The sequence below is a fragment of the Somniosus microcephalus genome, chromosome 15 (genome assembly GCF_052327205.1).
Source record: "Somniosus microcephalus isolate GS21.2 chromosome 15, FLI_Smic_1.0, whole genome shotgun sequence".
Lineage (NCBI taxonomy): Eukaryota > Metazoa > Chordata > Chondrichthyes > Squaliformes > Somniosidae > Somniosus > Somniosus microcephalus.
The window spans coordinates 119,554,288-119,569,611 of NC_141001.1; the positions used below are offsets into that span (position 1 = coordinate 119,554,288).

The window sequence follows — 15,324 nt, forward strand, 5'->3', positions numbered from 1 at the left end:
CACTGACATGAATCAGTCATTCATGAAAGAAAGACTTATGAAATAATACTGAGCGGCCTACGGGTGGCGCTGTCCAGGGAGAGTATAAATACTCAGGCACGGGCCCAGCTTGCGCAGGACATTCTTAACAGGAACTAGTGAAGGACACAACTATACCTCCATGTTGTAAAACAATTGATTAAAGCTTTGTTTAACGCGTAGACCAAGTGCCTAGTAGATTTAAACAAGTTATTACAGCAGGCACAATGTCGCCCTGAAGATCCCTCCCTGCCGTCTAGCTGCAGGATCTCCTCCAATGGGGGAATACGAGAGCTTGAGTACAAACGCTTGTTCCAGGCAAGTGTGTGTGTGTGTATATAGCGATGAGCCAAAAGGGGGCAGTAGTGTTCCAGCTAATCAAACAGTCTTTTGAGATCTAATTTGCACACTTGGCATTATCCAAAATTGAAAATATTGAGGCTTTCACTTTGCAGATAATTGGTCAGCTTTTGCAAACGTAAATTTTTCAGATTTAAAAGCTAGCCAATAGTTTCTCCAGTGTGTAAGGCGCACTTGCACTACCCCCGGGTTGTATGTTATTCGAGTCGAACCTTTAGCAGGCCGTGAATTCATCCACCCTCGACTGGCGTAACGCTGCGAGGAGCACCACCGCCGGAGCTGGGAGAAGTTCCAAGTGAGGGGAGCCAAAGCTAAGCCAGCGTGACCACGTATGGGAAGAAGGGAGTGGAAGAGCGGCAATGAGCTGAGACCCCCCCCCCCACCGCAGAGGGGAAGAGTACGATTGCAGGGGCCGGTGGCACCTATTGCCAGTTTACTGTGGCACCTATTGCCAGTTTACTGTGGCACCTGTTGCCGGTTTACTGTGGCACCTGTTGCCGGTTTACTGTGGCACCTATTTCCAGCTTACTGTGGCACCTATTGCCGGTTTACTGCGGCACCTGTTGCCGGTTTACTGTGGCACCTATTGCCAGTTTACTGTGGCACCTATTGCCAGTTTACTGTGGCACCTATTGCCGGTTTACTGCGGCACCTGTTGCCGGTTTGCTGCGGCACCTGTTGCCGGTTTGCTGCGGCACCTGTTGCCGGTTTGCTGCGGCACCTGTTGCCGGTTTGCTGCGGCACCTGTTGCCGGTTTACTGCGGCACCTGTTGCCGGTTTACTGCGGCACCTGTTGCCGGTTTGCTGCGGCACCTGTTGCCGGTTTGCTGCGGCACCTGTTGCCGGTTTGCTGCGGCACCTGTTGCCGGTTTGCTGCGGCACCTGTTGCCGGTTTCCTGCGGCACCTGTTGCCGGTTTCCTGCGGCACCTGTTGCCGGTTTCCTGCGGCACCTGTTGCCGGTTTCCTGCGGCACCTGTTGCCGGTTTCCTGCGGCACCTGTTGCCGGTTTCCTGCGGCACCTGTTGCCGGTTTCCTGCGGCACCTGTTGCCGGTTTGCTGCGGCACCTGTTGCCGGTTTGCTGCGGCACCTGTTGCCGGTTTGCTGCGGCACCTGTTGCCGGTTTGCTGCGGCACCTGTTGCCGGTTTGCTGCGGCACCTGTTGCCGGTTTGCTGCGGCACCTGTTGCCGGTTTGCTGCGGCACCTGTTGCCGGTTTGCTGCGGCACCTGTTGCCGGTTTGCTGCGGCACCTGTTGTTGGTTTACTGCGGCACCTGTTGCCGGTTTACTGCGGAGTCCATTGCCAGCCTGGATGTGACGAAGTTGGAAGTAATCCTGTAAAACATTGCAACAACAACTTGCAATTTATATAGCGCCTTTAACCTAGTAAAACGTCCCAAGCATTGTTCCCTTCGAGCTGCGTGGCCGCACAGTGCGCTGGAGCTCCCACGCAGCCAGCTCACCGGCTTTTAAATGGGAAAAGCTGTGCATATGCGGTATTTTGAATGGGCTGCACAGCCAACAAAAAATTTAAGGGAGCATTGGTCCCAAGGCGCTTCACAGGAGAGTTATCAGACAAAATTTGACACTATCAAAGATGATATTAGGAAACATAGAAACATAGAAGATAGGAGCAGCAGTAGGCCATTCGGCCTCTCGAGCCTGCTCCGCCATTTAATAAGATCATGGCTGATCATCCAAACTCAGTACCCTGTCCCTGCTTTCTCCCCATATCCCTTGATCCCTTTAGCCTTAAGAAATATATCTAACTCCTTCTTGAATATATTTAATGAATTGGCCTCAACTGTCTTCTGTGGTAGAGAATTCCACAGGTTCACCACTCTCTGGGTGAAGAAATTCCTCCTCATCTCTGTCCTAAATGGCTTACCCCTTATCCTTAGACTGTGACCCCTGGTTCTGGACTCCCCCGCCATCGGGAACATCCTTCCTGCATCTAGTCTGCCTAGCCCTGTTAGAATTTTATAAGTTTCAATGAGATCCCCTCTCATTCTTCTAAACTCCAGTGAGTACAAGCCCAATCGACCCAATCTCTCCTCATACGTCCTTCCTGCCATCCCAGGTATCAGTCTGGTGAATCCTCGCTGCACTTTCTCCATGGCAAGAACATCCTTCCTCAGATAAGGCGACAGGTGAGGTAGGTTTTAAGAAGGATCTTAAAGGAGTAGGGAGAGGTTTAGGGAGGGAATTCCAGAGCTTAGGGCCTCGGCAGCTGAAGGCACGGCCGCCAATGGCGGAGCGATTAAAATCAGGGGATGGGTAAGAGGCCGGAATTGGAGGAGCGCAGAGATCTCGGAGGGTTGTAGGGCTGGAGGAGATTACAGAGATAGGGAGGGGGCACGGTAGCATAGTGGTTATGTTACTGGACTAGTAATCCACGGCAGCTGGGGAATTTAATTAAATAAATCGGGACTAAAAAGCTAGTGTCAGTAATGGTGACCATGAAACCACCGGATTGTTGTAAAAACCCATCTGGTCCTTACCCGGTCTGGCCTCAGCAATGTGGTTGACTCTTAACTGCCCTCTGCGGTTCAAGATGGTGGTGGTGAGCAATTAGGGATGGGCAATAAATGCCGGCCTTGCCAGCGATGCCCACATCCCAGGAATGAATTTTTTTTTAAAGATCGGGAGGGGCGAGATTTGAACACCATGATGAGAATTTTAATTTTGAGGCATTGGTGGACCGGGAGCCGATGTAGCTCAGCGAGCACGGTGGGGGCGTGGGGTGATGGGTATATTTGTGTGAGCTAATAAACAGCCCATTAATTACACCTTGAGCTAGCTATTGTATTCACAAGCTCTGCTAAACGGGAGCATGTTAGGGATCTGAAATCGAGCTACAATCTCTGTATTGCTGATTCACCAACCTGAAGTCCCTTCGAATGCGGGATTGCGAATTTACCTTTCCGTATGTAATAGTGTCGCTTTCAGAACTGCTTTTAGTGACCCTCCCATTTCAACCATTTTAAAACCCTTCATTCGAAGGCTTGGGAGCCGGTGAGTTAAAACGCTGATGGAATGTAAAAGATCGCATTCTAATTAAACTAGAATAAATATGCTTTACGGGATGTGCCTTTGTGTGTTTTGTTCCTTGCAGTAACGTACATTTCAAAGCGCGTGGCAGCAATTGATGTTTGTGGCTGCTCACAAGCCATGGTTGCCACGGCGACGATGCCACCACCCATTGACTTGTAAAGCGTGGCAAACACTGAACCTCTGAGTAAACAAGCCGCCAGCCGTTGGAATGTTTGTGAAGAAAAAGAAGGAAAGCCTTTTTTTTAAAAATTCGTTTGGGCGTCGCTGGCAAGGCCCAGCATTTATTGCCCATCCCTAATCGCCCTCGAGCAGGTGGCGGTGAGCCGCCTTCTTGAACCGTTGCAGTCCCGTGTGGTGAAGGTGCTCCCACAGTGCTGTTAGGGAGGGAGTTCCAGGATTTTGACCCAGCGACGATGAAGGAACGGCCGATATATTTCCAAGTCAGGATGGTGTGTGACTTGGAGGGGAACTCGGAGGTGGTGGTGTTCCCGTGCGCCCGCTTGCTTTTGCACTGCGCCTTTCACGACCTCAAGATGTCCCAAAGCACTTCACAGCCAGTTACGCACTTTTTTGAAGCGTAGTTATTGTTGGAATGTAGGAAACGCGCCATTCAATTTGCACACAGCAAGCTCCCACAAACAGCAATGTGATAAATGACCAGAAAATCTGTGTTTTTTAGTGATGTTGGTTGAGGGATAAATATTGACTCCGGGGATAACCACCCTGCTCTTCTTCGAAATAGTGCCGTTGGATCTTTTACCTGAGGGCAGACAGGGGCCTCAGTTTAATGTCTCCATCTGAAAGTCGGCACCTCCGACACTACAGCGCTCCCTCAGTACTGCACTGGGAGTGTCGGCCTAGATTTTGTCCTCCAGTCTCTGGAGTGGGGCTTGAACCCACGACCTTCTGACTCCGAGGTGAGAGAGTGCTGCCCACTGAGCCACGCCTGGGATCTTAAACGGTAAACCGCCACCGCTACTTATTTTTTTAAATTCCAGAATTATTTCATTATTTTGAATTTAATCTGCTCTGGTGGGATTCGAACTCGTATACCTGGATCATTAGTCCAGGCCTCTGGATTACTAGTCCAGCAACATAACCACCACGCTACCGTACCCCGTAATCACAGTCGCACCCTGGAGAGCTTTTAATTCCCCGTTCGTGCATCAAGCATCCGCATCTGCCGTGGTTTGTGCAGACGCGGTTTAAGGTTGCCCATAAGCCCCGCGGAAGATCGAAGCCAGGGATCTTCCGCATCGGGTCTTTCACGAGGTGTTTGTTCATGTCTTCTTGTGAACACCGTTCGGTTTTCCGAGCACCGCTATGGTTTGAAGTCGTGTTGTCGAAGGGTTTTTTTTTTTCTGACTAAATTTCGTTGAATTTTTTGTTTTTGTTTAAAATGTAACGCAAAGTGGATTGAATTGTCTAACGGGAGATTTTCTACATACCACGCCCTCGTGCTTCGGTAGAATTTCTGTCCCGTCTTCTTGCAAAAGTTGTGGTCACCGAGTTCCTGGGTAGGTTTCAAGTGCTTCCTTCAGATTTAAAAGGGCTGCTTGGACAGACCTACAACCACAGCTCTCCAAGTGTCAACTAGACTCGAACATAGCACGTCAGTCGGAGATGCAGCAGCCGCCTTGCATTTCAGAACATGCGTCTTTACTTCTCATCAGCTTTCAGTTGATTCTTTGAATTGTGATTTAATATTGGGAGGATCTGTTCCTTTTTTATTCGTTAATGGGATGTGGGCGTCGCTGGCAAGATCAGCATTTATTGCCCATCCCTAGTTGCCCCTTGAGAAGGTAGTAGTGAGCAGCCTTCTTGGTACTCCCACAGTGCTGTTAGGGAGGGAGTTCCAGGGTTTTGACCCAGCGATGATGAAGGAACGGCCGATATACTTCCAAGTCAGGATGGTGTGTGTGACTTGGAGGGGAACTTGGAGGTTGATGGTGTTCCCATGCGCCTGCTGCCCTTGTCCTTCCAGGTGATGGAGTTAGGTCGTGGTTCATCCGTAATCTCATTGAATGGCGGAACAGGCTCGAGTGGGCTGAATGTCCTCCTCCTGTTCCTATGACGCAGGCCACGGGTTTGGGAGGTGCTGCAGCGCATCCTGTAGATGGTACACACAGAGGGAGCAGGTGATTACGGTGGCGGATGGGGTGCCGATCAAGCGGACTGTTCTGTCTTCAAAAGGGATTAAGGGTATAAAGCATCAGAATCTTCGGGTGTTCAGTTCTGGCCGAGGAGCAGTTTGCCCATTTTCGATGCCTAGAACTTGGCAAGTATTCGGAGCTCCCTCATTCCAATTTGCTTTTTGTGGGATCTTGCTGTGCACAATTTTGGCTGCTGCGCTTGCCTACAGGAACGCAGCAACTGCGCTTCAAAAGTAATTAATTGGCTGCAAAGTGCTTTGGGATGTCCTGAGTACCTGATGAGATGCTACAAAGATGCTCTTCTCCACCGTGCAGCTCCCAGCCCCAGGAGCAAGCAAGCACTTTGATTCTTCTGTAGAGTTTGAATGGGGCTTTCCGTGTTGAAAGATCACTGATGGACAGTGTCTTAAGAATTCTTTCTCCCCCTGCCCCCCCATCATTTACATTAGACAATTTCATGGAGCTGTGGCAAGTCACCAAACGTGCAGTAATTGATGTAAGAAAACTACTAGGCACTTGGTCTGCATATTAAACAAGGCTTTAATCAACTCTTTTTTTCAACATGGAGATCTAGTTGTGTCCTTCACTAGTTCCTGTTAAAGAATGTCCTGAGCAAGCTGGGCCCATGCCCGAGTATTTATACTCTCCCTGGACAGCGCCACCAGCAGGCCGCCCAGTATTATTACATAAGTCATTTTCACATGAATGACAAGATTCATGTCAGTAATCATCTGGTCTTGCTTCAACCTGCACCCTAATAAGAACATAAGAATTAGGAGCAGGAGTAGTCCATTCGGCCCCTCGAGCCTGCTCCGCCGTTCAATACGACCACGGCTGATTTTTCGACCTCGGCTCCACCTTCTCGCCTGGTCCTCATATCCCTAGTGTGACGCTAAACCTGCTCAAATCATTGATTAGCCTACAGTTTGAACACTGTGCCCAGCTTTGGGAGCCTTCGTTTAGGAAGGATGTGCGGATCGTGGAGAGATTGAGAGTATGGAAAGGGTTTCCTACAACGATGTCTGGGATGGGATGAATTTAGTGATGAGGGAAGAAACTGGGGCTCTCTCGTTGCTGAACCAGAGGAAGTTAACAAGGTCTGATAGAAATGTTCAACATTGTTGAGGGGTTTTGATAAGGTAAGTGGGGAAAACCGATTTGCACTGTTTGGGCTTACAACTAGAATCATAAAATAAAATTGTACAGCACAGAAGGAGGCCGTTCGGCCCATCGTGCCTGTGCCGGCTCTTTGAAAGAGCTCTCCAATTAGTCCCACTCCCCCTTGCTCTTTCCCCATAGCCCTGCACATTTTTTTCTTTTCAAATATTTATCCAATTCCTTTTTTGAAAGTTACTATTGAATCTGCTTCCACCGCCCTTTCAGGCAGCACGTTCCAGATCACAACTCGCTGTGTAAAGAAAAAAAGTCTCCTCATCTCCCCCCCCCCCCCCCCCCCCCGGTTCTGTTGCCGATTATCTTAACTATAGGGCGTACATTCAAGATCATCGTCAAAAGAACAAAGTGCGATGTTAAGAGCATCTTTTTAATGCAGTGGGTTGTTGGGACAAAGAGTGGGGGAAGCAGCATCCGTAATGGCTTTTAAAAGAGAAATGGATATTTGTAAAACGTAAAAGGGCTATGGGGGCAAGAGTGGGACTAATTGGATAGCTCTTTTAGAGAGCTGGCACGGGCACCATAGGCCGAATGGCCTCCTCCTGTGCTGCATGACTCGGGGGGTAATTTTAGGGTTCGGGTAAGCTGACCGTTTTACTCCCCGCCCAATGTTACTCTTCATCGAAGTCGATGGCAAATGTAATCGGGTGGGGAGTAAACTGACTCCAACTCCCCGTCTCCCACCTGGGGGGGTGGGGGGGTGTTAAAATTACCCCCTCTGATTCTTTGTTTATTGTTAGATTAATTATTTTTTTAGGTGAATTCTGTACCCAGCTTATTTTTAACTCTTATTTTATGTTGCCAGGAATGTCCTATATCGCAGCCATGCTCCTAATGAACATGCAGGAAGAGGATGCTTTCTGGGCTTTGGTTGTCCTACTAGAAAAGCCCAAGTACCTGGCTGGATTTTATGAACATTCTCTAGATACGTATGTGTCAGTACTAATGATGTGCGTGTGCGCGTCTGTCACTATGTTTGCCTGTGTGTATATCTGTCTGTCACTGTCTCTGTGTGTCACTGTCTCTGTGTGTGCATGTCTGCCACTGTCTCTCCCTGTGTGTCTGTCCCTGTGTGTGGGTATGTGTGTCTGTCCCTGTGTGTGGGTATGTGTGTCTGTCCCTGTGTGTGGGTATGTGTGTCTCTGTCCCTGTGTGTGGGTATGTGTGTCTCTGTCCCTGTGTGTGGGTATGTGTGTCTCTGTCCCTGTGTGTGGGTATGTGTGTCTCTGTCCCTGTGTGTGGGTATGTGTGTCTGTCCCTGTGTGTGGGTATGTGTGTCTGTCCCTGTGTGTGGGTATGTGTGTCTGTCCCTGTGTGTGGGTATGTGTCTCTGTCCCTGTGTGTGGGTATGTGTGTCTGTCCCTGTGTGTGGGTATGTGTGTCTGTCCCTGTGTGTGGGTATGTGTGTCTCTGTCACTGTGTGTGGGTATGTGTGTCTGTCCCTGTGTGTGGGTATGTGTGTCTGTCCCTGTGTGTGGGTATGTGTGTCTGTCCCTGTGTGTGGGTATGTGTGTCTCTGTCACTGTGTGTGGGTATGTGTGTCTGTCCCTGTGTGTGGGTATGTGTGTCTGTCCCTGTGTGTGGGTATGTGTGTCTGTCCCTGTGTGTGGGTATGTGTGTCTCTGTCACTGTGTGTGGGTATGTGTGTCTGTCCCTGTGTGTGGGTATGTGTGTCTGTCCCTGTGTGTGGGTATGTGTGTCTGTCCCTGTGTGTGGGTATGTGTGTCTCTGTCCCTGTGTGTGGGTATGTGTGTCTGTCCCTGTGTGTAGGTATGTGTGTCTGTCACTGTGTGTGGGTATGTGTGTCTCTGTCACGGTGTGTCTCAGTCTGCCTGTGTGCTTCTATTTCTTGTATTCATTGTGTTGCTGAAATGCAATTTGTTAAGGAATCAAATTTAAAGCCACAATCACAGAGATCCAACAGCAAACTTCAGTCAAACGAAAGAAAGAAAGACTTGCATTTCTGTAGCGCCTTTCATGACCTCATGAAGTCCTAAAGCGCTTCACAGCCAATGAAGTACTTTTGAAGTGTAGTCACTGTTGTAATGTAGGAAACGCGGCAGAAAATTTACGCACAGCAAGCTCCCACAAACAGCAATGTGATAAATGACCAGATAATCTGTTTGTGATTTTGGTTGAGGGATACATGTTGGCCAGGACACCGGGGAGAACTCCCCTGCTCTTCTTCGAAATAAGTGGCCATGGGATCTTTTATCCAGTGGAACAGATCAAACACCCCTGCTCGTCAGTGGATTAACCCCTTCCCGGTAAGCATAAGTAGGAAGTCCGACCACAAATTTGGCAGTTGAAGTTTGCAGCTGGTGCCTGTCAAAGCTACTCGAATAATAACCTCTGAGACGGAAGACAACCTTTGAATGTCCAATGGAAGCGCCTCGAGAGGTTTAACTATCTTAAAGGCGCTATATAAATGCAAGTTGTTTTAACCACACGGCCTTGCTGTTTCATACAAACACTGACATATAACTCTTTGCTTTGCAGAATCCAAAGGCATGCCAAAATCTTTCAACAGCTGCTGAAACATCGAATGCCCAGCCTCTGGGAACACATGGTAACCGTTTTATAATAAACATGTAGCTTTTATCACAGCCCACGTTCTCTCGGATTTAGTTGCTAGTCCGCCGTGTTGGGAGCGAAACTTTCTCGGGCACAGACCCACCTTGTTCTGCAGACGCTACGTTCCCTTAGTTCAGGGTCACTCGCGCCAGTACGTTTTCCGAATCATCTCTCTCATGATTGCGGGTGTGTAGAAAGGCTGCAGTTTACTCTGGGGATTCGAGATCCTCTCGCAAACTAAGCCACAATTCTAGAGATTAAATGACGACTTTTTTTTTTAAACCCGTTACCTCTGTGAAACTAGTAAGGGGTGAAACTGCAGCGATTCCATCTCTTTTATCCTCCTGTTAACCCCCATCTATGATTTTGCTTCTTGTCGTCCATGATGTTGCTACTGTGGCTCCTTCGCCGCTCACTCCCACATACTGGTTACCCCTCCGGACTCGACCGTCTCTGAGCTCTCTGCTGCTCCTCTGGCCCACTGTTGCTTCCCTGCGTCCTGTCATGTCATGCCATCCTCTGCACTCCCCCAATCTCCAGCCTCCATGTTCTCCCCACTTCGCCCTTTCCGATTTTTTTTTACTGGGCTGTGCGCGCCCCTGTCAATTTCCTACCCCCCTTTCTCTCTTAAGGCTAAAGGGATCAAGGGATATGGGGAGAAAGCAGGGACAGGGTACTGAATTTGGATAATCAGCCATGATCGCATTGAATGGCGGAGCAGGCTTGAGGGGCCGAATGGCCTACTCCTGCTCCTATCTTCTATGCTTCTATGTTTCTCACTGCTCCCCTGTACCGCCAAAATCACCCGCTCTTGCGTCTGCTGGACTGGCCCCTCCCCAATCTGGGTATCTTCCACCGCGCCTATTTTAATACCCCTCCGGGTAATGAAAGAGTCAGTACTAATCTGCCAGTGTGACGCCCACATCTCGAGAACAAATTGAAAAAAATTAAACGTCATGTTAATTTTTTAACGTCGGAAGAGCAAAGAGATTTGGGTGTCCAGGTACACAGATCACTAAAAGCTCATGCACAGGTACAAAAATAGTCAAAAAGGTTAATGGATAGACCGAGTAATTACAGGCCAGTCAGCCTAACCTCGGTGGTGGGAAAATTATTGGAAAGAATTCTGAAGGACAGGATAAATCTTCATTTAGAAAGACATGGATTAATCAAGGATAGTCAGCACGGATTTGTTAAGGGAAGGTCATGTCTGACAAACTTGATTGAATTTTTTGAGGCGGTAACAATGAGGGTAGATGTAGGTAGTGCGTTTGATGTAGTGTATATGGACTTTAGCAAGGCTTTTGATAAGGTTCCACATGGCAGACTGGTCACGAAGTTAAAAGCCCATGGGATCCAGGTCAAAGTGTCAAGTTGGATTCAAAACTGGCTCGGAGACAGGAAGCAGAGGGTAATGGTTGATGGGTGTTTTTGTGACTGGAAGGCTGTTTCCAGTGGGGTTCCGCAGGGCTCAGTACTAGGTCCCTTGCTTTTTGTGGTATATATCAACGATCTTGACTTGAATATAGGGGGTATGATTAAGAAGTTTGCAGATGATACTAAAATCGTCTGTGTGGTTGATCCTGCAGTCTACAGCTTCCTTCTTCAGTAAGATATCAATAAATTGGTCAGGTGGGCAGAACAGTGGCAAATGGAATTCAATCCGGAAAAGTGTGAGGTAATGCATTTGGGGAGGGCTAACAAGGGAAGGGAATACACATTAAATGGTAGGACACTGAGAAGCGTAGAGGAACAAAGGGGCCTTGGAGTGCATGTCTACAGATCCCTGAAGGTAGCAGGCCAGGTAGATAAGGTGGTTAAGAAGGCATACGGAATGCTTGCCTTTATTAGCCGTGGCATAGAATACAAGAGCAGGGGGGGTTATGCTTCAACTGTATAAAACACTAGTTAGGCCTCAGCTAGAGTACTGCGTGCAGTTCTGGTCACCACATTACAGGAAAGATGTGATTGCACTAGAGAGGGTACAGAGGAGATTTACAAGGATGTTGCCGGGTGTAGAGAATCTTAGCTATGAGGAAAGACTGGATAGGCTGGGTCTGTTTTCCTTGGAACAGAGGAGGCTGAGGGGAGACCTTATTGAGGTGTATAAAATTATAAGGGGCCTAGATAAAGTGGATAGAAAGGTCCTATTTCCCTTAGCAGAGGAGTCAAAAACCAGGGGGCACAGATTTAAAGTAATTGGGGGAAGGTTTAGAGGGGATTTGAGGGGAAATTTCTTCACCCAGAGGGTTGTGGGGGTCTGGAACTCACTGCCTGAAAGGGTGGTAGAGGCAGGAACCCTAACCACATTTAAAAAGTACTTGGATGTGCACTTGGGATGCTGTAACCTGCAGGGCTACGGACCAAGAGCTGGGAAGTGGGATTAGGCTGGATAGCTCTTTGTTGGCCGGCGCGGACACGATGGGCCGAAATGGCCTCCTTCCGTGCTGTAGCTTTCTATGAGTCTATGAATGTTGGCTTTTATCTCGAGGGGGATTGTCTAGAATACAAAGGGGAGGAAGTGATGCACAGAGCCTTCGTCAGACCCCACCTGGAGTTACTGTGTTCAGTTCTGGGCCCCGCCCCTCAGGAAGGATACACTGGCCTCGGAGGGGGAGCAGCCCAGATTCACCAGAATGGTACCGGGGCTAAAAAGGTTAAATTATGAGGACGAGCTGCATAAATTTGGGTTGAATTCCCTTGAGTTTAAAAGTGTGAGGGGTGATCTATCGAAGTGTTTTAAATGATAAAGGATTTGATCGTTTAGATACAAATAAACTATTTCCTCTGGTGGGTGGGGGGGGTGGAGACCAGAACGAGAATGGTAACCTTAAAATTAGAGCCAGGCTGTTCAGGAGTAAAATTAGGAAGCACTTTTTCACACAGCGAAGTAGAAATCTGGAACTCTCCCTCTTTCCCCCCCCCCCCCCCCCCCCCCAAAAGGCTGTGGTTGTTGGGGGTCAGTTGTAGCTTTCAAGACTGACATCAATAGATTTTTGTTAGGTAAGGATATCGAGGATATATGGAGCAAAGGCGGGTAGATGGAGCTGGGGCACAGATCAGCCACGATCTAATGGGATGGTGGAACAGGCTTGAGGAGCTGATTGGTCTCCTACTGCTCCTGTGTGCCCGAGCAGCCTCGTTGCCTCCTTCCGTGGTCATCCCACCCATTGCATTCCTCAGGAATCAACATCGCCACCCCCATCCTCTTTTTTTTCTCTTCCAAAAAGCCCATGAGATCCCCTCAACGGATTTCCGTACACACACTCCAAATCATCTCCGTGACCATCAGCTGCCCATTTTTATCACCCCACTTAAATCTCCAGGAGTTCAAGCCTATGGTATTACCCCCATATTGATCGTATCGGAGAGGTAGAGACGGGACCAGGAGAGCACGGTCCTGTGGGGGAATGGAGGTTTAGAGGAGATTTAATAGAAGTCTTTAAAATTATGAGTGGTTTTGATAGGACTATAGAAGCTTATAATAATAATAATAATCAACTTTATTGTCATTGTTAGTGCCCAAGTGCAGTACAACGAAATGTAGGCTTGCGGCTCCCGAGAGTGTACAATTAGATTAAGACATTTAAACATTCAACATACATTTGGCTTGTAATACATTAACATAAACATAATAAAGTGCATTGGCAGATGTGCAGGCTTTAGAGTTTATTTGTGGAGTTCAGTAGGATGACAGCCCTGGGAAAGAAGCTGTTCCTAAATCTGGTCGTTCGGGTGCGAATGCATCTGTAGCGTCTCCCAGATGGCAGGAGGGCGAACAGACTGTGGCTGGGGTGGGTAGGGTCTTTGATGATGGTCAGTGACCTCCGTAAACAGCGTTTCTGGTATATGTGCTCTATGGTCGGTAGCCGGGTGCCGGTAATGCGTTGGGCAGTTTTGACTACCCGCTGCATGGCTTTCCGGTCATAGGAGCTACAGCTGCCATACCATACTGTGATACAGTTCGTCAGGATGCTCTCTATTGTGCAGCGGTAAAAGTTAGAGAGGATCAGGGGTGACAGGTTACATCCCTTCAGCCTCCTTAGGAAATATAGGCGCTGCTGGGCCGCCTTTACCAAAGAGGAGGTATTGAGGGACCAGGAGAGGTCTTCCGTGATGTGGACTCCGAGGAACTTAAAGCTGTCCACCCTTTCCACCACAGCCCCATTGATGTGGATGGGGGTGTGACTTCCGCCTTTAGACTTCCTGAAGTCCACAATGATTTCCTTGGTTTTCTTGATGTTAAGGGCCAGGTCGTTATCGGCGCACCACTTCACGAGATGCTGGACCTCCTCCCTGTAGGCTGACTCATCGTTGTTGGTGATCTGGCCTACCACCGTGGTATCATCCGCAAACTTGATGATGGTGTTGGAACCATGAACAGCCACACAGTCGTGGGTGAAGAGGGAGTAGAGGAGGGGGCTCAGCACACATCCTTGTGGGGCCCCCGTGTTCAGGGTCGGGGGGGGGGGGGGGAGGTGTGGTTACCTAATTTGACAGACTGGGGTCTGTTTGTTAGGAAGTCCAGGGTCCAGTTGCAAAGTGAAGTGTTCAGGCCAAGAGTGTGGAGTTTGGTGGCCAGCTTGTTGGGGACGATAGTGTTGAATGCTGAGCTGTAGTCTATGAACAGCATTCTGATGTAGGTCTCTTTACCGTCTAAGTGATTCAATGCAGAGTGTAGAGCAGTTGTGATTGCATCCTCCGTTGATCTGTTTGCACGAATGCAAGAGACCCTTCCAGCAATCCAGAATGAATCCCATTTCCCCCAATCTCTCCCCATAGTCTTGTATCTCCCTCTGCTTCAAATGTCTTCCTACTCTGCTCGTAAAAGGTGCAACGATCTTTGCCTCAACCACATGGGAACAGGAAGGGAGGTCATTCAGACCCTTGAGCCTGTTCCGCCATTTATCTAAATCATGGCTGATCTGTATCTTAACTCCATCTGCCCGCCTTGGTTCCGTACCCCTTAATACCCTTGCCTAACAAAAATCTATCAATCTCAGTTTTGAAATTTTCAATTGACCCCCAGCCTCAACAGCTTTTTGGGGGAGAGAGTTCCAGATTTCCACTGCCCTTTGTGTGAAGAAATGCTTCCTGACATCACCCCTGAACGGCCTGGTTCTAATTGTAAGGTTATGCCCCCCTTGTTCTGGACTCCCCCCACCCCCCCCCCCCCAACCAGAGGAAATAGTTTCTCTCTCTCTACCCTATCAACACTTTTAATCATCTTAAACACCTCGATTAGATCACCCCCTAATCTTCTAAACTCGAGGGAATACAAGCCCACTCTGTGCAACCTGTCCTTATAATTTAACCCTTTTAATCCCGGTATCATTCTGGTGAATCAGTGCTGCACTCCCCATGGCAAAGCATTCCATGACCCAATGACCATGTATGCAACAAAATTACTCTCTCTCTCATCAGTCTCTTAGTGAAATTTGAAATTACTGAGTCCGGTCACTGACTCCCTCATCCCTAATCTCATGCTTGGCCCCGTTAAATTGCATCTGCCACCAGTCTGCCCACTACTGAATAAGTTTACTGAAATATACAGTAAAGTTGTTTGAATTAGTGCTTCAAATTATAAAGATTAAACAGGCTGGGGCTCTTTTTTCAAGAACAGAGAAGTCTGAGGTGTGACCTGATCGAGGTCTTCAAGATTATGAAGGGTTCGATAGGGTAGACGTAGAGAAGATGTTTGCACTTGCGGGGGAGACCAGAACTAGGGGCCATAAATGTAAGATAGTCACTAATAAATCCAATAGGGAATTCAGGAGAAACTTCTTTACCCAGAGAGTGGTGAGAATGTGGAACTCGCTACCACAGGGAGTGGTTGAGGTGAATAACATTGACGCATTTAAGGGGAAGCTGGATAAACACATGAGGGAGAAAGGAATAGAGGGATATGTTGATGGGGTGAGATGAAGAGGGGTGGGAGGAGGCCGAATGGCCTGCTGCTCTGCTTTTAATTCGATGCAAGAAGTTTTAATTGT

General features: G+C 48.5%; 1 protein-coding gene across 2 annotated transcripts in view; it reads left to right on the top strand.

Moving 5' to 3' along the window:
• LOC147107184 (TBC1 domain family member 10B) overlaps positions 1-15,324 on the top strand; it is a 229,264-nt gene that overhangs the window by 41,865 nt on the left and 172,075 nt on the right. For both annotated transcript variants that reach the window (XM_086008360.1, XM_086008359.1), the window contains exons 6-7: positions 7,563-7,686; positions 9,257-9,326. In XM_086008360.1, the coding sequence (XP_085864486.1) occupies positions 7,563-7,686; positions 9,257-9,326 (194 nt within the window). The remainder of the gene's footprint in view (positions 1-7,562; positions 7,687-9,256; positions 9,327-15,324) is intronic.